The following is a 23,170-nucleotide window of genomic DNA, read 5'->3' on the forward strand; positions in this document are numbered from 1 at the left end:
TGCTTTTTATGGCTTTTGTGAGAAAAGTGTGTTTGTTTGTTTTTCATTTAAAGAAGATTTTTAATTTATGGCTAGGTTTGAATTATGATTGAATGTTTAAGTAAGTGCTGTCTGTTTTTCAGGTGAGGTGGCTCACAGTTTACATAGGCTGCATATAGCCAGAAACGGCACATTTTTGTGTGAAGTAGGTACACAATTGAGAACACCCCTAAATGTGTTATAATAACATTAACCATTTGTTCATTTTAAATTATGAGGGGAAGCAATCAGTGATGGAAAAATTGATAACATTACATCTCTACTCAAAGACGAGGGTTGGTTTCAGGTTACTAAAAGGAAAATCCATCCCAAGTTCAGCGTTCACATTGTTTTATGTCTGTTGTAGTACTTTTGAGTGCTCTATATTTGTTTAGAGCAAATTAAGATTGTTGTATGTTCTTTCTTTATGACGCTTCTCTCCCTATAGTAGTGAATATAGCAGGAAATCTTGTCCTTCCTCAGTTTACTAGATCCACCTAAATATGTGGTTATGCTGCCCTCTTGTGGTTAAAGATGAATATTCACCCAATTTACACAAGAAATAAGCCCCTCACTTAAACGTTTTAACAATGGATATTTATTTCCATTATTCAGAGGTGTAAAGAGTACTGATATTTTCTACTCAAGTAGAAGTCATTCATTCATAAAATACTCAAGTACAAGTAAAAAGTAGCTCAAATAAATAGTAATCAAAGTAAAAGTTACTAGTTACTTTCACCTCCCCATGTTTATTTTTGGTAATAAATCTTGCCATGGTTCCCTTGCATACAGTAAACATCTCATGTATGAACTTAATAAGAAAGAGACCACATTTTAATTTATTTTCTACAAAGGCATCTGTATAAAATAAACTGTTTATCAGGCTCTAAGTATAGCTACTGTGCAGTTATTAACTCTAAAACTGAGAAAAATAACCATCATTCAATGCTGTTTTGGCGCCATGCTTTAAGTTTATTCTGATTGGTCGGCTATGATGTGATGCATTGGATTGTGGTCTGGTTACTTTATTTTTTGTAGTTTCAATGAGCGTTGATGATTTTAAAACAAAAAAAATAATGCTTCTTATAAAACATACTTAAGTACAAGTAAAATTACTGATTTAGAAATATACTCAAAAAAGTACCCATAAAAACAACTCAATTACAGTAACGTGAGCACTTGTATTCCATTACTTTCACCTCTGCCGTTATTTATTTTCTCAGATTAGTTTTTTTTTTTTTAAAAAATAACTATCTAACTCATAGAATATGTCACACTGTGACAGATTACAAACTAATTTCCTTCCTAAAACTGATCAGACAGGAATGTATCAATAACACTTGCAGAACAAGAACTTTAGACAATGTGTGCTTTATTGTCAAAAAGAGATTGCACAGTTTTCTACTGATTGATCGATCCATCACCTCAACAAGGTGAGCTGCCACCCATTGTTTTAAGCACAGTGCAAATCTGTATACCGACCTACAACTGAAAACCACTGTCAGAAGGCAATGAGAGACCTCAACCAAAATATAGAGACTGACATGGTTAACAACTGAAGGCGTGAGGCAACGGAGAAAAGCATGTGGCAGGAAGAGAAGCCATGTGTGAGTTTAAAAGCCAAACACACAAGAAGACGTATATATAAACATCTAATCTTAGGAAACATAAAAAATCTCTACACGACCGAAGAGTCTTGACGTTTTTACCCCTATGAAGCTGAAAAGGACTTCATCGAAGTCATAAAGTAAAGATTTGTGCAACCAGGGTCATAGAAGACGTACCTTTTCTCATTGTTTTTAAGACAACCCAAGAATGACAATCAGGGTCCAAGTCTGGAGACATAATCTTAATTTGTGCATTGTGTTGCAATCTGAGCTGAAAAATTGGCAACATGTGACTTCATTAACTTGGCTTAAATTTGTGACGTTAGCCTTCACAGAATCAGAAGTTACAGGAAACACAAAACTGAGATCGTCAAAGTGGGTTCATTTTGACACAGTAACGCCAGACAATAATTTCACTTTCTATTGCCATTTTCCCTATTTTATATTTATCATATTTACCTCGTGTGTCTCAGTAACTTTAGGTTTGCTGCTTTGCTCACGAACTGACATATTCACACTAAACTGACATAATCAGCGCTGCGTGTACTCACTCTATTCTATGACAAACAAAATCTGTTGTTTGTGGTGTAAAAATGAAATAAACAAGCCTATTAAGTGTTGGGTTACACGAGTGCTCAGTAAAGTAAAACATCCCACAATAATAAAAAAAAATAAAAGCTTATAGTTAACCAAAAGGTTTTAAATCTTCAGAATGTAAACATAAAGTAATAACCAATCAAACTAAAAAAAATCCCACATAGTTGTGATTATTATTGGTTTTTTTAAAAAAAGAGGAAAATATCATTTAGCTAAATAACGTAATAACAATAATAAGACAAATTCCATCTCCTGCTCTCCACTGGGGCAGCACCAACAGAGAGCATTAATCAGGCTCCTTGGTGAAGCAGGTTGGGTTCTGCTGAGTGCAGATCAAAAGATGTAATCTCGGGTTATTTTAAGCGATGGCATAGCATCATTGACATTCTGGTCGAGGCGGCGATATTCCACGGTGTTACGGGAACACAAAGCTTCCTTCCACTTTCGAACCTGCGCCAGGGGTAAGATCTGAAAGAGAGGAGGAGGAGGAGAAGTTGGAAATGCCAGACAAATAAATCCACCCATGCTGTCTAATGTTGTGTACAAGCTCCAATCAATCTCACAAACTAACAATACAACCTGTTAAAAGAATGCTGTTCTGAGCTTGAAGACTTTTCTTCATAAGTAATTTTAGATGATGACAATAAAGCTAATGATAAAGCAGGAAATTCAAGCCCCACACCTTCAATAGTTTACCTGTGGCACAATTGAAACTAGGCTTTGTTTTCTATTGTGCTGAGAGAAAAACAGACCCATGTCTGAGGCAACACAAAGTTCAAAAACATTTCATATGAGCAGATTTTTATCAACTTGAAGAAAAATAAAGAAAACCTATATTTATTTATAATAGATTTATGATAAGAAATCTGAGAATGACCGCTATAGGAAACAAATAATGGAAAAAAACAACAACAACTCGGGCCTCAGATTTTCCGTGTTCGTAGAAAACGGCAAAAAAAAAAAAACTATGGTAAAAGCAATCTAACCCTGTTTTTTTCTCTCTCTCTTTAAAATCAAGCCCCAACATAACATGGAAATGCTTCACATGTATGTTTTAAGACAATATCACACATTGACATGCTACTTTTCACTGGAAAGTGAGACAGACAGACAAATACATCCAATTCCGCCCATAATCTACATGTTTCGAGTAATGATCAGATTATACAGTGATTGAAAATGAATGCAGATCTTCATCTGAAGTGTGTTTTTAAAACAACCAGTTCAGATTATTATGGCTGCATTCAAATCTGAAAAAGGCACAAAGACAAGTTAATAAAAACATAAATGAATAAAAGTAGCTAACTCTATTAACCTTATATTAGCATGTTTGGTATGTTTTCAGTACGTTTTAATAGCCAATAAACTAATCTAAACAGGGAAAGATAATGAAACAAAAACAAAACAGAAAAGCATTGTTTTGTGGTTTACCCTCAAACTAAATTTGGGAAATTCTGAAATGGAAAATTCAAGACCCCAAAAATCTCTTACCCAGAATGTATGCCAATATTGCATTTATTGTATATAATCTCTGTTTGTAAAACATTTTTTCTACCATTAAACTAGTTGAGCATGTCACCTTGTTTGGTGGAAACTTAAACATGTTTTCTTGAAAGGGGACATATCATGGTAAATCCACTTTTTTAGCCCTTAAATGCATTTTGTTGTATATTTAGAGTGCTAAGAAGTACAGAAAAAATCAAATTAGTCTCTTCAGGTGCTCCGTAGATATCTTTATATTCTGTTTCGCTCATATTTTTCAATCTGTTTCGATTTTTCTATTCTCTATTACGTTTTTTTGAACTATTACATCACAGTATTTGCAGCGGAACTGCCAAATTAGTACATCAACTCCAGGTCCAACACTTCGAGCAATCCGCCATTTTTATTTCTCGCTTTTATTTTGTAGTCCAAGCTCAAGGATGTCGAAGTTACGAGAGGATAAGTCAAAATGTTCGGTTGTTGGATGTAGTAACCCACACGCTTCATTACACCGTCTCCCAGCATCAGAACCTTTTCAAAGTGCCTGGTTGAGTTTTATTTTTTATGGAAATGTACCCACATCTGTGGGTAAGGTCATTTTTGTGTGCGCGAAGCACTTCAAGGATGACTGCTTCAACAACCTCCGCCAGTATAAAGAAGGATTTGCCGAAAGACTTTGTCTGATTGAGGGTTCAATTCCTTCTATCTTTGGAGACGATGAACAGAGCACTTCAGTAAGCTGTAAATAACGCTAAAAAGTGTGATGATAAGACGTCCCTGTCATTGTTTTGTTAGCATTAGCAGTTGCACCGTCTTCAGACTTCATATGTTAGCGCTGTGTGCTCGTTTTAGATCCTTGATGATATGGCCTACGTGATTTAATTTAAGTCTAAAGTTTTCATTAGTCATTTCATTTTGCCGTTTTTGTCTTTGAAAAGACTGTATTAAAATGCATTTCGTGACGTTAGCTTGGCGCTAGCGTTAGCTCAGTGCTTGTGTTAGCTCACTTGTTAGGGTTCTGCAGGTTCATCATCTTCATTTTCATATCGCTCCGCCGGGTCCGACTCTGGCTCGAACATGTAAGGCTGGATGGACAAGTCTTCTGTTGTTGACATTTTGTAAATAACCTCTGAATAAAAAGTTAATGCGCCGCTACATAGCCGTATCTCTTCTATCAAACTACAAAAATGGCCGAGCAGGGTGGAGTTGAACCGAGTGTCACCTGAAGAGGGGGCGGGGTATGGAGTGTCTCATTTGCATTCAAAGAGACCGCACCAAAACGAGTTGCTCTCAGAAGCACATCAGAAAAGGGGTAGAAAAGGGGCCTGTGGAGCTATAATAATGAGGAATTCAGACCCAAGCATTGCAGTTCCGCTTTATATAGACCACAACTGTATGATTTATATGTAAAAAGGAAGGATTTAAAACCATGATATGTTCCCTTTAAGAGAAACATGCTACCATACGTGTATAATATATTGACCAAAATTATCATCTGTAATTGGAATCATTCTGGATCCCTCAGATATTAAACACTGCTGTTTACTTTCTACATCAAACCCAACTGCACTATCCAAAGTAAGTTGCTCTGTTGAGCAGTACATGTTCTAGAACACTTACCTTCCTCTTATTGTGATAGGCGATGTAAAGAACTGCCACAATGACGATCAGAATGACCAGATGATAGAAGAAGTGGGAGTCCTCTTCCTCTGTGGTGTAGTCGTTCTCTGGGTAAGGAATTATCTTGATTTCTTTATTCAGTTGCTGTCTGTCTGTTGGCTTCTCATTAAAGGTATTCATAAAGATCTCATCATCCGTATAAGAATCTTCATCATCCTCCAACTCTTCATCGTCGTAACCATTGTCTGCACTGATGGGGGGACTTATCATCTTCTCTGTGATGTCAATCAGCTCAAGGCCAAACGTTACGGTGGTTGATGTGGCAGTGGTCTGTTGGAGGTCGGAGTCTTTTTCAGCTGTTTCTGGTACAGTGGGACCTCGTGTAGGTCGGACTGTCTTAGATTCTGGTACAGCAGGTGGTTCTGTTACAGCAGGTGGTTCTGTTGCAGCAGGTGGTTCTGTTGCAGCAGGTTGGTCTGGTGCAGCAGGTTGGTCTGGTGCAGCAGGTTGGTCTGGTGCAGCAGGTTGGTCTGGTGCAGCATGTTCCTCTAGTGAGGAAGCAATGACAGTAACGGTGGAGTCGTTGTCAGTCCCTTTCACTTGGTTTGGGACAAGCTTTGCGGTTACGTTGGCTGTGCGATTGTTCTCCAGCTGTGAAAGGATGGACTGGTTTTTGACTCTCTCGTCAATGCTTGGGGAAACTGGACTTTCAGAAGTTATAGTTGATCCTGTTGAAAAAAAAAAACCAGTGCAATTAGGTTGAAATATTTTGACAAAGTTCTCATTAAAAGACCTGAACTTAAAAACCACACAAATTTTCCATTTTCTTTGAGAAAAAGATTGGTTGGTTTGGGTGTATAATTTTATTAGGCAAAGTGAATGTAAAGGAACTGGATTAAGCGTGTATATTTAAGTTGTGTTATCAAGTGTTACTCCATAGGGCCAGGCAAGATATTGATATTCAAGATTAGGGATGTAACGATTCACTCAACTCCCAATACGATTCGATTCACGATACTGGGTTCACGATACGATTCTCTCACGATTTTTTCATTTACAAAATGGGACTGTAGACAAATTTGTTTTTTGGGAAAAAATACTGTATTATTTTCCTTATATTTTTCATTGTCAAAAGAATTCCTTGATAAACTATTCAAAACAATGCAATTTAACTAAAAATAAATCTTGAATTAAATAAATAAAGGAATAATACAAATGAAAATGAAGCCTATTAATTTAAATTCTGGTTCTATAATAAACAATGCAAAACTGCATAATAGTTCTTTTTCTTTTAAAAGTGCAACTGAAAATGTGTTTTTTACCTTAACAATTGGACTTTAAAAAAAAACACCGCCATTGCACTGATTTACGTCATATTTGTTTGGACCAGCAGAGGGCGCTGGTAACACAGTGGTCGGTTGGCATGCAGATATCTTGCAGTGAAGAAGAGAAGCTATGCTAGCAGACAGAGCTAATAGAAAAACGTGACTTTTACAGATATTCAAGTAATATTACAGATATTCTTTCGGTGCTAAAGTGGTAATGAATCATTTATTAACATATTTAAGAGTAGAAGGCAGCCAGAAAGAAAGTATTAGCAGACTCCGCTCTCCGCCAACACTTCCGGCCCTCTGCTGGTTAAAAAAAGTACTGCGATTCAATTGTCAGAAAATCGATATCAACCGTGATACCTATGAATCGATTTTTAACTGCCTTACGATTAATCGTTACATCCCTATCCAAGATATATCAAGTTTTACATTTTGGCGATATAGAAAGAAATTACAATATTGCCAATATCAATATATATTAAAATACTCGTTTTAGGAGTCCCTGCTTTCGTAACTACGTTCAGAACAGCATGAAAACCACAGTTAACTGAATTGCCGAGTGCTTCCTAACCCTAAACTTCCCCTAAACAAGCCACACTCTAGCACTCACTCACACGTGCTGTTCCTTATAGGAAAAATCGCCACACATATTGTGCAGCTGTTTGTTTGCATCAGCAAATTTAATCCGGAATTGGGTTTTTTGGTCTGACTCTATTTAAAAAAATTGAAAACATCAAGATTTATAACGTATATCGCCATTTTGAGAAAAAATGACTTTAGGTCTGTATATCCTATCCCTAGTTACCAATGCCTTTTTGATTTAGTTTGGCTTGATTGGACCAAACACGACCCCAGAATATCAACTGCTTCCCTGGTTAAACTGGCACTCGACCTGAGTTGGTGTTTGACATGATGGTCTTTCTTTTCAGTCTGTCACTGTCCCTTAGCATGCTGTATGAGTACGCCTGTGAGACAGTGGTCACTTGGAAATATAAATTAAAAAAAATCAATCGCACTGTAGGCATAGTCGGTTATACCAGTGCTGCTTTTAAGCTAGTTTTTGTAATCTGAACTTTGAATGAAATTACAATTTGTTACAGTCAATTTTATCAGTTTTTAGTGATTCCTCTATAAAACATCATACTTGTGCAGATTTTTGACATTGTAAGTGAATGGCATCCATTAACCAACAAATGTCAACATTATTTCATGTTCTTCTGAGAGTAGAAGGCGTTTCTTAGGTTGTGCAGGACGTAAACACTGGGGACTTGAAGAAAAAAGTGAGACGTAACCCGGGAGAATAAAGGCTCTATTCATACTAATGGGCCTCGGCCTGCATAAATAATCCCCACACAGGAGGACTCTGTGGTAGCAACACGTTTACGCTTTGCCACTAGTACAGCACGTTGAAAAATTCACACTTCAAACAAAGAGGAATAATTGCATAAAGTTATTTAAATAAGCAAGTTTGTGATGAAAAGTGTTTTATCATCGAGAAGTCGTTTGTTCCTCATTGTGCACTGAAACAATCTGCTTTGGAAAAGTAAAATAAAGCACAGCTAGTGAACACAGACTGATGATTTTAATTTAAATGCCTTACACAGCTCGACATTTGATGGGAAGATGGGACTACCGGTAATAATACAATTTCACAAAGCTTAGCTAAGCATTCAAAAGCTTTTTTAGGGAAATGAGCTCCCCATACCCATTTTTCTGTGTGTGATGTGTTGAATTACAACATTCTGTTTACGATTTCACACCATGAAATAGACAGCTAAAAAAAGAGGGGGAAGGCATTGGCAATAAGATGTTGTGGTCAGAATATAAAGAGCCCTATCATTTCCCAACAAACTACGGTAATCTTATTAGTCCTGCAGCTTCCATTACCAAAAAACAAATAGCACATAGCTGACCTTATCACAGCAGATTAAAAAGCCACGGCTGAGGGGCATTAAGCAATGGTCAAACTTCTTGTCGCTTAACTTAAAAAAACATTTTACTGACAGGAGCTCATTACCAGCATAGATATACAACGTGCACATCTGAACTAACACACTTTCTTTGCTTACCATAAATCATAAAGACTAAGGATTCACAGATGTCACGGTACAAGGAAATAAGATCTACACATCCAGAAAAACCTGATCACAAGTAGATTGTAAAGTGCATTTACAGAACCCCCCTCCACCAAAAAAAAAAGTATTACTTCAATATCAAAGACTTCTTTTTATTTTGTGGCGCAGTAGCAAATAAGCCCCATTTTTAAAAAAACAAACAAACATTCAATTTGTAAAAACATCCAAAATTTGCTTGACATTTTTAAATTGAGCCTGATTAATTGTATGACTCATTTCTGTGAGCATTCTTTAACTTAAACTTTATTCTAACCATTGGTTACCTGTCAGAAAGTAAACAAAAAACTATAAAAATGAAAAAGAAAAAAAAGGAAATTTCTTAAATCTTGGCCGTGTAGACTGTTTTAGTTTGTTCGAATTTTTTTTTTTTTTTTAAACTTGCTATGTATTTTGTATCATTTATTATTATTTTTTTTTATTCATTTATTTTTTTAAGAATGTCATGATTTTTGGTTTTGATTTTAGACTGTCTTTGCATTGTATTTGTAATAAACCCGTTAATTTTACGAGCTGCATTTTTTTTTTTTTTTCCCTTATCATAAATATTGTCTCGTGTCGTTATCGTGAGCCCATTATCGAATATCGTCTCGTAAACTTTGAATATCGTCCCACGTTTAATTAATATGGTTTCTTGGAGTATTTTTGCTCCATATCACTGTGTTGCATTTGACATTTAAAGTGTAAAGAGCTTAAACCAATATGACTATGAATGTTAATAATATGCTACTGGTTAGCTTACATTCTTAAGATTAGCGATATAAAGGCAGAACAATAAAGACACACAAAGATGTGAAGGAACCGGACAAACCGGTTAAACTACATATTCAAGGACATAAGGATTTACTGGGGTTGACGTGCTGACACGTTCAAGAATACGTGACGTTTAACTGTTTGAACAAGAATGTGACAGCCAAAGTTTGCTTTTCAATGAGCCCATTAACACCTAAACTACGTACATTGAAGACAATATACCAAATTTGCAACACTTACAGTACAACATTTCAACGACCAACATTTTTGTTCCATTTATGACAGTATTTACAATAAATAAATAAATACAGTTGTGTCACTTCTCGAACACATTCGTGGTAACTAACTAGCAATGGTAATAGCTAACTGGCTAACAACCAACCAGAAATTAAACAAAATACACATTTAACACATAATGTAGTCTACACAGCGATGACATACCATCTGAAATCGGGAATACGGGAACAGAGAGGGATCTTTTGACGAATATGTGAAGCAAAATAATAAAAAGAAGAGAATAAACAGTTCCGCTTCGTAGCGTACTTCCACAAGGCGCCATATTGGTTTGTGATGTGAAGGGGGCGTGGCTTTGACTGGATATAAAAGGAAAAGGCGTGGTCATAAAGTACAAGCGTAAAAAAAACTTTAAAAAAAAACTGACTAACTTCCTTTTTGCTGGTGTTTTTAAAATAAATACTATTTATTCTTATTATACGTTTTACAATGAGACGTTTAAAACATTCTTACCTAAATAAAGATGATTTAAGTTGTTATTTCTTTATTTATTTTCATTAATATCATTGTTTTAACTTTTAATTTGTAAGTACAGCTATTGAACGTTCATTTATCTTGTAGATAATGAGCAAAAAACCCCTTTGATATGGAGGTAGTTTTGTGTCTTTATTATTCAATAGAAGAAAAAGGTGCCTCAATTAAATTAAAAAATAAAAAATAAAAATTTAAAACTTCAGTTCAATAAAAAAACCAACCAAAAAAAAAAACAGCTAATCTAAGAATAAAGGTGACTGAATACAAATACAAATTTGACACCCCAAAAAATTGTATTTGATAACTTATTTTGTTGAAAAAGGTTTTTTGATTTAAATCTTTTTTGTATTTGGTCCATAATATGGATAGGACATTTATTTAATTATTCAATCCAAATAAAAATACTGTTTTTATAAAATAAACTTATATTCAATCAAAATGAAAAAAACACTTTGTTTTATTTGATTGGTTATGTAATGATACAAACATCTCGCTATACCTCATAACTTCCTCGTACAGAACACACTTTTGCCTGCACCCTTTGTTCTTTATTTCAAGGTGTGGTTTATTTTGACATTTGACTTCTTTGTTTTTAATTCATTTGTCATGAAAGATGACAACAGGTAGACACGTGTTATGCAATAATAAATATTTCCAACCGGTTTCTTTTAAGGCTTGTTATGACCAAACACTTGCTGTTCAAAAAATACCTGTCACTACCCTTGTCCCAAAAATAAATGAAATCATAATCAAATGAGTGGAACCTACTTAATAATTTAATGGAAATCTTATTAATTCATTTGCAAGGGTCTGTGTCCACCCATGTCAGCCCACACTGAGCACAATGCTGAGTTACACCCAGGGTTAGAAGGCTTTCAGTAGATATCCACAGTACACATCAGATTACACTTTTCCTAATAGGGGGAACTTTAGAAAGAAGAAATTCAACCTTGTTATGAGAAGCTATGTTACTAATATTCAGGCTACAACTACAACTAAAGAGCAGAACAGTCACTCATTCATATATCTGTATGGTCATTATTAAGCTTATACTGTATATACTCTTTAATCTGTGAAGGTTAATTCTTATTTTAAATAATTTCTGTACTGTAAGACCTCCTTTTCATCCCCCACTACCTCCACTGAACTCTGCTAATTTCAATAGGACACAATAAGTACCATTTCATGTTGTGCTGTACATGCCAAGTGAAACTTCAAAGGAACCATCAAAGGCAATCAGCAGAACTCCTCTGACAAAGACTGGCAGTTGAGTCGAAACATGTCGGGAGATACAAAAAAATTCCTGAAAAACCTCGTCTGAATAAACTAAACCTAAACTTAACATGCCAATTTACATCAAATGATAAACCAACTATTCATTATTTATGATTTAATAAGTTAATGAAGTGATTGAATTGATAGTATTGCCCGTTACAAAACAATAAAGCTGAATGCCCCTCACTTAAAATGCACGTGACAATTTTTAGTTTAGAAAACTCTTAATTTAACTAATGAAAAAATGCATAAACTTAAGCAATAAAGACACAGACATCTGAATTAAGATGTTCTTTATTTAGATCAGGGAGTGCCATCTTTTGTACACTACGCATGTCTCATAACCAGTTCTGGAAGACTGCCTTCTCCTGGCCAATGAGTTAAACCTCCAACATTCCTTTCTTTTAGTTTTCTTGATCAGGTAAAGGTGAAGGGTCTTTGCCTTTGTAAGACTTCTCGGGTAAAATAAAATACGCAAAACCATCATTTAAATATTATCTTTGCTATATTCAACAAAAAAAACAAAGCACACCAAATGCACAGACACAGGAGACTTGTGAGACGAAAAACACAGGATGTCCACATTAGGGTGTAGTGTCTCATGGAGCTACTCATTAGGGAGCACCAACCCTTCCCATTGTGTAAAATACATGAAAACAAACATGGGAGCTTTTCTTTTGTAGATGTTTTCAGATTAAATAGCATTTACAAAACTGTGAGGAGTGCTTATTTATGGTGTTATTGCACCATCTTCCTGTAACTGCTTGCCACTTTTCAAGCCCTAAATCAATCCTTATTGTTGACTGCATTGGAAAGCAGACACACAAACTAAAGCAAAGTTAACAAATGTCCAAAAATGAACAAGTTAGGACGAGATTAATGATGATACTCTACACCTTTGAACAACAGGCTTTCTCATAGACAGGTTTCTTATCCAAACTTGACTCAATGATTTTAAAATGTTCCCTTATGTAGGCGTTAAAAAGTGGCACATTATCATGAGGATTTGTCCTTTATTCCGTCTTGCACTCAGCTGCAGGGAAAACGGGGTCTTTGTGAAGGAGGGCTAATCATTTCAGGATTTTGCTTTTTAAAATTTGTCAGTGGGGGGATACATGTATGCTGGGAATGATGCCCTAGTCCTATTACGCTTGGAATTCCAGACCCAGACCAAGCTTGTGGCCACCAGCATTGATGTTTTTGCCATCAAGAAGAGCAGAGAGCGTCAACTTGATGCCTGCAGAAAAAGAGACACCAGAATAGAAGATCCAGTTAGAACAGAGGTTCCCAACACCAGAAACATTTTTTTCTCTATTAGAATTAGTTTTGATGAAGTTTATTAAAATATGTTACAAATGCAGAGTAGCTACCTCATATTTTTATACTGCATTTTATTTGAACTAGATTTATATTTGAAAAAGATTAGGATACAGCTATTTGATATTTATTGTGCGTGAGGTGTATTTGAAAAAGAATAGTCATTAAAAAAAAATTTAAATATTTATTTTTTATTTTTATCAATTTCAGGGGAACCCATTTTAACTCCAGGCAATCCCATATGGGGTCCCGACCCCAAGGTTGAAAAACTTTGAGTTTGAATTTTCAATACGCAGTTTACGTGCTTCAGGCACTTGGACCAATAACAGGAGACAGATAATTTACAGTATGTTTCTCACTTCATCTATCACCTTTTTATGGCTGAAAAATGTAGATGGTAATTTTGGGAGGAAAATAGGGGCAAAGTCTAAATTTTTCAGATATTGAAGACAAAACTAATGAACTTAGAATTTGAAACAAATAAAGAAAACATGTTTAAAGGAGAATTGCAAGAAATGTGGCCAAAATATTGGACTACCTGGTACCATGGTTTTCATTCAAAAGAAAAACTGATTGGCTGGACCAAGTCCAAGGTCTTAAAACTCAAACTTGCAAAACAAATAGTTTAATAAAAAATAAAATAATGAATGAATAAATGATCATAAAACCTAAAACGTAATGTTGTTACGGTGCTCACCTGGCTTTAGAGTCTGAGTGTAACCCAAACCCACAAGGCTGGAATTGTTCACCTTGGCCTGTGGAAAACAAATGATTTAAATGACACACAGATATGAGAAAATGGTCAAATAAACACTTACTACACCTTAGCTTAGCTACCCACCTCTCAGCATATTAGGTTTGGATGTGTTTACAGACAGTGGGTTAAGAATTTAAACTACTAAACCACTCACAGAGAAGGATGCATCAGGATCAATCTGATACTTAGCAGCGATGCCAAAACGAGTGTTGCTGTTTCCAGCAGTCCAGGCCAGATTGACCGCAGTCTCCAGCTGGTCGTTCACCTTCTGATAGATGGAGCCTCCAAACTCAGTGCCATCATTTCTGTGGACAAGCAGCTGGTTTTAGTTAAGGTAACAGGCCTCAAACGATTCGTCGACTAAACTAAAAACAAAAAAATGATCCAAGTCAAACTGATTTTCTTGACTGCTGCTATTGAACTGTTGCTTTGGTACCCAAAGAAGCATGGAGCAGTCAGAGGGGCTTAGCAAAACTAGTGATGAAAGTTTACTGAGAAGAAAAATGTCTCTAAAGCATCATGGCATCATATAAAATTAGCTTTTCATAGCAGCACCTCAACAGAAAGCGTCAAATAAAAATAGTTTGGACAAGCCCCAAGTTTAACCAAACAATGTAAATGTAAGTTGTGCTTTATTTACTCTTTAATTTAAATGACAAATTTAATTATTTATTGAGTTTTCTTTCTTTAAACCTAAATTTGGCATTTAAATGCTTCAAATTCAAATACTGTATTTGTGTTTATTATCTATTTAAAAGGTTGTGCGTGTGTGAAAATGTTTTTGTTACATTGTCATAAGTTTCTTCGTTTTGTGCACTAAAAAGAACTATAAAGGATTTTTGTGTCAAATATCTATTAGTTATGGAATAAAAGATCATGAAGCATAAAAAATTCAAAACATGGGATTTCTCTTCAGTGATTAATGGTTGAAAAATGAATAGATTAATCAATTACTAAAATAATCATTTCTGCAGCCCCAAATATACACAGTATAAATGTTTATTTATGTGTGATGTATCAGACTAGGAGTAATAACAGATGAGTAGAGCTATTCCACCTTCTCAGCTGGGTGCCTTGTCACTAATGTAAAGTCCCTGTTATACTTTGTCTGACCTCATGTCACCGCTTCAGCTGCTGACTGCAACAGCCGGCCTTGGCTTGGTTCACAGCAGGAAACGGCACCAACACTGTGACCTCACTGTCTAGCTCAAACACACTCTGAACTCAAACTCTGGCATGTCTAGCCTTTACTTCATCTCCCTTTCAGTACATTCAATTCTCTCACCTGGGAGTAGAAATGACCTTAAATGCACTTGGATGAGAGGCAGAGAGCCAGAAATAGACCATTTGAGCACTCTCCTAAAACTGAATCCTGATACTTGAAACAAGAAAACATTCTCTTGAAACAGAATTTAAAAAAAAAAAAAAAAAGTTAAAACAGATACAAGCAGATTTTGTATTTTGTTCTTACACATTCGTATGAAGCTGGAACTCATCGGTCTTGAAGCCGACTGCAAAGTTACTCTGGGTAATCCTGTTCCTGCCAGCCTCAAAGGTCATCTGGTAACCGGCGAGCCAGCCCTCGTATCCCACGACTGCTGCACCGTGGACGGCCGTACCATTGATGTCATAGTTGACGTCGCAGCCGACGTTGACGTGGTCACACTTGTAGGCGGTCTTGACCTTGCCGCCCTTCTTGCTGGTATGGAGAAGGAAAGAACAAAAGGATGTTTCGTTTATATCCAGTGTAGCAACAAACCTATACACACACATTCCACCTATAACGAGGGATGAAAGTGAGTCAACAGCTTAACTGTATTCTGATTGGTTTCCATCCACACAAACCTCCTCACTGCCTCACGTCTGCATATCAGTCCATTTACAGTTTTTTTTATGTTCAGTGTTGACTGTAACCAGACTAATACGCCTTTTCTTTTTCTTACCATGCGCTCTGTCAGACGATCATTTCAGAACAAACCTAATGCGGTAATGTATTAACTTTATGTCATTAATTATTTCCAACTAGAGCTGGGAGATATTTTTACGTTTTAAAAATTACCCGCAATAGGCGAAATACGCAAAGTAGTCAGCTTTATTTCTTACAATTATTATACATGTTTTAAGGCTGTAAAACCCCTCCCCACACACTTTATACACTTTTCTCAGATAGACGTTGACATTGTGTGTTTTGTCTGGGAAAAAACTTGCAAACATACAGCATCAAGAGTTCTCACCCAGTGTTCGGTGAGAAGGAAGAATCAAACGTGAGCTTCAGTCCCTTTGTCAGCTGTGGAAAAGAGAGAATGGTCAGTATAAAGAGCTTTTAACTCTAGCTTCAGACCAAATAAAGTGGCTCAGGTGTGTGGAAGCGAGTGTGAATGAGTGAATGAGCTGATATTGTAAAGCGCTTTGAGACTACATCAGTGTGGGGACAAAGTGTTAAATAAATCAAGTCCATTTAAACATTAATTATTCTGAGTTTAAGGGATGTCCAACCACACACATTTTTTAACACAATTCTAGCATTCTTTGTCACATCACCTGGTCCTCCAAAGTAATCTCTGTTCCCAAGGTGTTGTCGGTGTTCCACTTTTCTGTGAAAGTGAGCCCGTGCTCTGCACACTTGTATTTGGTCTCCAGTGATCCGGTGACCTTGCTGGTATCGGTATTGGCAGAGCCTGTGCTGGTGAATTCCTGCAGATTCAAACAGATGTTTGAATTAGACATTTTGGCAAAACTTCTCTGTAAAGCTGAACAATTAATCAATTAATTATTGAAATTAAAACAGCTACTTACAAGTCCATTCTCAGACTTTGTTTTCAAGTCCAGCTTGATGAGTCCGAAGCCTGAACAAGATCAGAAGCAAAAATCATTCATTTGATATATTCAAAATGACCCCATGAGATCAGCAAACCCATTAACTCTAATCAGAGGTTTGAGTTGAACCAAAGCCACAGAGCGCATCTAAACTTACGTCTATAACACTTGCCAAATGTGTGCATCCATTATAATTAGATCCTATGAGGACGTTAGTGCTTTCAAATGTGAACAGCAACAATGCCAGCATGCCATTACCACTATCTATTGATGCTGTAATCATAACAGCCTGAATCACGTAATATATTTGATCATTTCAAGTTTAAATACATTTCAGAGAGGGTTCATTATTTCTGAACCGACCTTATTGGATTTAATATAACCTTTATTTAACAGAGTGCCACGACTGGATCAATTTCATAGTCATGTTTGACCGTAGTAGACATTACGAGGCTCGAGAACAACCCATTATTAGAGAGGCATTTGATGAAGATTATTTGAGAGATCTACAATGGACGACATTCAAACTAATGGAAACGCGTGCGGATGCATAGTTACATCTATTGCTGGTAGGGCTGGGCGGTATGACCAAAAATGTATATCACGGTATTTTTCAAAATTCTAACGGTTTCACTGTATTTTTTTTTTTTCATGCATAATCAGGTGTTCACAGCAATTTCTACGTGTTGAGAGAGGACTTACTGCAGTACATTGACTTAGGATGGTCTATTTTACTGTCACGATGAGTGAATATTGTAGAATAATTCCACACTAGTTGTAATAGAAGATACAATGAGACACAGCCCGACTTCGTCTGTTATTAATAGAGGTGTCCCAATCCGATATCGGTCCAATATTAGCCTGAAAGCGAATATCGGATTCAAATTTACAGATTTTCCGATTCTTTTTTTTTTTATATTCATTTTATTCAATTGTAGAATACTTGTTGATATTATGTTGAAGGTTAAAATGTAAGTAACCACTTGGTTAATAATAAATGGGTCAGTTTTTCTCATACCTACTGTTGCTGACTATTGTTCTCTGTTTGAGTAACATCACTTGACAAAACCCTTTCTAACATTCTACACTACAAAATAACTTTAATAATTAAAAAAAACAAAAAAAAAACAACGGATGTATGATTTATGCTGATATCGGAGCAATATCGGTATCGCCGATACGCAAGGCTGCAATATTGTATCATATCGGAAATGAAAAAGTTGTATCGGGACATCCATAGTTGTTAAGGCATCCACACATGTAACATCCACTGGCTCTTTGCCCTGCTAGCTTAGCTTTAGCTCTAGCTTCAAATGCTGCATACTCAGTGGTGTGCTGGTTTTCTATGGTGAATAAGGTAGTGTTTTGTTAGCAGCTCTACCAGGACTTATTTCCACGTTATAGGAATTACAAATTGCGAATCCTTTGCCCTCTTTTTTTGTGTATTACTGCCGACATGCTAAGCTAACCATGCCTCTGTGAGCATAGACATTATATATGTATATAATTATATACGTATATAATGTCTATGTCCGTGAGTGTTGTCATCCTGTAGCAGAGGCATGCACATGCAGGCACATGCAGCTTCAGAACTTTCAATGTATTTCTTATCCATTTACACTGTAACTAACACCAGAGCGCTACTGTTTACCTTTCCATTTAGAAGTGCAACTATGAAAAGGGTCCTGACTGAAACGCGAGGCAGCGTAGCGTTACGATTGTTGTGTAATCAAATACATCGGTATGGCGGTATATTAAAAATTTATATCATAATGAAAATATATACCAGTATTCGGTATGAACGGGTATACCGGCCAGCCCTAATTGCTGGAAAAAAATTGGTGCTCATTATTGTGCATTGTCTCTATCAAATAAATAAATAAATCCTGATGACCTAACAAGAAACCCTCTTATTTACCTTTAATTAAAAAGATAAAGACAACTTTATCATGGCAGGAAGAAACCTTTAAAAACCATAAAACTGTCTTCAAAAATAAAAATAAAAAATATTAATGCACAAAATATGAAGTGGATAATAAAACAGCCATCTAAATATCAAAATATAATTTGTGTAAAAATTCCCAGAAATTTCTGATTACACAATATCAATATAAAATACAATTCTAGCAATATTTTAACACATTACTGTATAAATACATCATTGGGGTATTTTAAAAATATACCCCTTAAAATCTAAAATTGATACAGTAAGTGTTAGTGATTTCATACCGTATCCCTTGGTGAAAAACATCTCGGGCAGACTTTCGAGGTCAGCATAGATGGGAGGTACGGCCATTGTCTAAAAATAAAGAAGTTGTTTAGAAATGAGAATTAAGGACTTCATTGCAGAACAACTGAAACGTTAGCATTAATTTAACATATTATGTGAGAGAGCAGAGGAAAGGGAATCACAATGACCAGTACTTATTAGGAAGAAACGAGTCAAATCAGTCCATTGAAGCACAGCAACGAGAACAAAACCACAGTACGCAGAGCATCAGCACTTGGCTTAACACCAATCTGATACGACGATATTCAGCATTTTATGCAATTATTGTGATTGGCTATAATGTCTAAAGTCGACGATCTGATCAATGGCGTCATTGTCATCATGACAAAACTTTCTGTAGATGCTTCCATTGCATAGTTAAAGGTGCAGTCCGTAACACCTATAAAAGTGACTTTTGTCATATTTGCTACATGAAACTAGAAGTTTGTGTGAAAAAAACAGGCTCATTGAGTCCTGCCTGCTGCTCTTGGCAGATTGAAAGAATGCACTGCGATTAGTTTGATTTGTAATTGTTACACTAGAACTCTGTGTGTATGTGTTTTTTCTTGTGTGTTGGTATCACCGCAGCCTCCATGTGGGCTGCTGTAAGTGACAATGTGCTGCTGCTGCTGATAGATTGGTGTGTGCACATTGAGAGAGAGAGAGGCGCTGCAGCAGCATTCATGACAGATATATGTGACTGAAGAAAGGAGAAAATGAATAATAATGTGTTGTAATGTACTCAAGGAAAAAGTTAGTCTACAGAGTGGACACAGAAGGGTTAATGTCAATGATCACGACTAATTAATATTCAGAAACGTATATTTTTGTTGTATGACACCGATACCCTCCTCGAGTTCTCACCTACATATTTTTTTAAATATATTATAAATGTAACCCTATTTGAAATGGGTGGTAAAATGTGTAGCAAGATAGACAAAAACAAATTAACTTTAAATATATAGGGCAAAACCTCACAATACTGTACCTGCTCAATCTTGCAAGATTTGCTGTAACATGAGCGGAACATTTAAACTTCTGAAGCATCTAAAAACACAATTATTTACCAGATTTAACCCCTACTAAGAATATTGGATGCTTTTGTGACATTTAGTATGTCAGTAATTACATCAAGAAGAAAAAGACTGATAAATGGAAATAATACAGAAACAGAATTAGGAAAATATTTAAACGGAAAACTGGAGGCCCTTGACCATTGACACTTAAACATTCTCCGAGACAAACCATTTGCTTTCCAGACACCTTCAACATCCATTTGGTGAAAACCCCATAATGCTTCTGCCTATTCTCCATCAGTAAACACCTCTTGTGCAAGTCTGTCTGGTTCAACTTATGAACAAATACAGCCTCTTGTTTTCTAATGGTAAAAAGCTATCAATGTAGATCTATTTCAGAAAAAAAAACGATAACGCTATAGTGAATATTTGTAGAAGATAGACAGGCCATAAGAATAGTGTGCTGGGTAAACGGACGGTGATCTTGAGCAACACTCAGAACAATGAACTTTTTTTTTTGAGTCATTGCAATATTTTATAGACGGGACAAGAAACCATGACCATAACAAAGCTTGTATTCCAGTGCTATACACAGGTTATGCTATTAAAAAACATACATGGGAAAAAAAAACATAATTAGAAAAGATTAATCTGTCTTTTTCTTGTTTGCAAGTATTCAAAGTTGAGCCATGCTTTGTTTTAGTCTTGCTGATGACCAATGGCAAACGATTATTGCTACTAGGCCTGGGCGACATATCGAGATTCAAGATATATCGTTTTCTATTTGGCGATAAAGAAAATTACAATATCGTCTATCTCAACTTATTTTGAATTAAAATGCTTGTATTAGGAGTCGTTGCTTTTGCTACTTCTCAGAGCAGCATGATAAGCACAGTTTGTTCTAACCCAGACCTTCCGAAAAACAAACCACACTACAGAACTCACTCACACGTGCTGTCCCTTAGAGGAGGAAAAGTTTCTTGAATGTGTGTGTGGCAATTTTCATCAGCAAATGTAACTTTGAATTGTCTATCTAGTAAGACTTCATTGAGTTAAAAATATTGCGTTTTATACCGTATATCGCCATTTTGAGAAAAAATATTGAGATATGAATTCTGGTCTATATCACCAAGCCCTAATTGCTAATAAAGAAAAACAAGTCAATAATATAATTGCACTTTTTAAGGTGTAGGTTTATCAACATATTGACAGGCTGGAAACTGAGTTGACTTGTCAGTATAGGAGGTTACAAACATTACAGCCACAAAGTGACTTTGTATAGATACAGGTCGCAATACAAACAGAAGATACCAGTGGACTACATCTTAATAAAAGTGTGTATTACGGTTTCAAAACTTCAAATGTGTGTCTGAAGCTATACACTGAGGTCTGGCGTTAAGGCGACCTTCCCAGTTAAGGCAAGTTTAAAAAAAAAAAAAATTAAAAAAAACAAAAAAAAAAAACAATGTTCGCTCCAACACAATGAGTTTCTTTCTTAGTTTGAAGCCAACACATGAAAGTTGAAGCTTTACTATGAGCTGGAGGAAGCTCTGAGTCATCAGTCACTATTCATTAAAAAAGGAAGCTAAAATTACAAAAATGCATCTTCAGTTTCATTATACAAACTTAGCTATGGGTAACTTATAGGTGAAGTTAACTGTTGAACAAAATAAATGTAACACTTTAAGAGATCACCAAGGTGGTCGCAGCTACAAAAGGTCATTGAGGCAGTGAGTGATCCCGCATGCTACTGTCCTCTCACGCTAACAGATTAGCATTAGCTAACTGTCAAGGTGGACTCGTCTCATAGTAGCGTGTTCACTTTAAGGGAACACACACCAAATAATCTGTCAAGAAATTAGCATAATGTGCACGCTAAATTTCTATTACTTTCCACACGCATTTCTATTCAACACACCGACCATACACTGCTGAGTGACCGCAACACTAGCCCTCTGACATGATTAGCCACTCGGCTAACAGCTAGTGGAAAAAGCCGAAGGCCTGAGCATCCCTGGCACTCACCAGGGCATTAAAGGGCTGAATGGTCAAATATCCAACAGTGACACATCTGTACGACAAGGACAAAAACAAGTTGTCCCGGAATTACCGGGGAAAGATGCTTTACGTACCTCAGTGTGGTGCAGTCCGTGCCAAGAGGAAAGTCAGCTGGACAAAGAGTGGAGAAAGAGGGAGGAGGCGCAGCATCACGCACGCTACGTAAACTACGTCACACGCAGCGACAGATACGGCACGTGACTGGGGCAAAATTAGAATAGAATAGAATAGAATAGAATAGAATAGAATAGAATAGAATAGAATAGAACAATCTATGACCAAAGGTAGAAGTACTAATACTAGATTGAAATTATACTTAAGTATAAGTACAAGTAAGTCATACATAAAATATCCAAGTACAAGTAAAAAGTAGCTAAATTAAATAATACTCAAAGTAAAAGTTACTAGTTACTTTATTTTTGGTAATAAATATTGTCATGGTTCCCTTGCATACAGTAAACATATCATGTATAAACCAAATCTTGCACAATTGGAACCTAATTTATTTTCTATAAAGGCATCTGTGTAAAAGAAAAAGTTTGCCAAAATGTACAATTATTTTTAAAAAAAAACCCACCAATGAAGTTAATTCGAAATTAAAATTAAAAAAATTCCCAGAACTCTAAAACTGAGAAAATAACAGGCATTCAATGCTTTTTTGGTGCTGTACATTACATTTAATCCGACTGGTTGGCTATGATGTGATGCAGTTGATTGCTGTCTGGTCATTTCATTTTTTGTAGTTTCACAACGTCGCTTGATCATTTTAAAACAAAAAAACAAAAAAAACAAAAAAAACAAAAAATTAACTCTGTACCATTTGGGTGTAGAAATATAACAAATTACTTATTTTAAGCATATTTAAGTACAAATAAAATTACTCATTTGCTTATAAAACCAACTCAATTACAATAACGTGAGCACTTGTAATCCGTTACTTTCACCTCTATGTCAGCTATCCATCTTGTTCCTACGTATAAATGTGAGGTCCCTTACTGTATGAGAGTAGATGTAATTCTTTAATAAATATTTTCTCAGGGGATTGATTTGCCAATTATGAACATTAATGCATTTGTAAGGTTTTTCACTACCTTTTTCCCAGATCTTTTAATTGAACAGCTACGAGGACAGATGACAAGAGTAATATAATTTCAGTTATCTTTATCGCGGTCACACGTCATAGTCATAATTAAATTACACACACAGGTGGTTGGAGGAAGAAACCTACGTATGTCTCTCTATGTCTGTGTGTCTCTATGTATCTCTGTCTCTATCTGCTTCTATCTGTGTATCTTCATCGATGGACGCTCCTTGTACCAAATGGAGGCTGGTACAGATGTGTCATAGCCATAT

General features: G+C 35.9%; 2 protein-coding genes across 2 annotated transcripts; both read right to left on the reverse strand.

Moving 5' to 3' along the window:
• Window positions 1–1,373: 1,373 nt before the first annotated feature.
• On the reverse strand, window positions 1,374–10,106 carry c14h5orf15 (chromosome 14 C5orf15 homolog). Its single transcript, XM_028466945.1, has 3 exons — window positions 9,982–10,106; window positions 5,325–6,052; window positions 1,374–2,690 (listed from the first exon to the last, which is right to left on the reverse strand). Exons 1-3 carry the CDS (start codon window positions 10,097–10,099, stop codon window positions 2,556–2,558), a joined length of 981 nt encoding a protein of 326 aa, XP_028322746.1. The 5' UTR covers window positions 10,100–10,106; the 3' UTR covers window positions 1,374–2,555.
• A 1,963-nt stretch (window positions 10,107–12,069) lies between these two features.
• On the reverse strand, window positions 12,070–21,982 carry vdac1 (voltage-dependent anion channel 1). Its single transcript, XM_028466950.1, has 9 exons — window positions 21,892–21,982; window positions 18,704–18,773; window positions 16,454–16,503; window positions 16,199–16,351; window positions 15,892–15,944; window positions 15,129–15,356; window positions 13,812–13,962; window positions 13,598–13,655; window positions 12,070–12,820 (listed from the first exon to the last, which is right to left on the reverse strand). The coding sequence occupies exons 2-9, from the start codon at window positions 18,768–18,770 to the stop codon at window positions 12,729–12,731; spliced, it is 852 nt and encodes a 283-aa protein (XP_028322751.1). The 5' UTR covers window positions 18,771–18,773; window positions 21,892–21,982; the 3' UTR covers window positions 12,070–12,728.
• Between the last annotated feature and the right edge of the window lie 1,188 nt (window positions 21,983–23,170).

This window comes from Gouania willdenowi, chromosome 14, assembly GCF_900634775.1.
Source record: "Gouania willdenowi chromosome 14, fGouWil2.1, whole genome shotgun sequence".
Lineage (NCBI taxonomy): Eukaryota > Metazoa > Chordata > Actinopteri > Blenniiformes > Gobiesocidae > Gouania > Gouania willdenowi.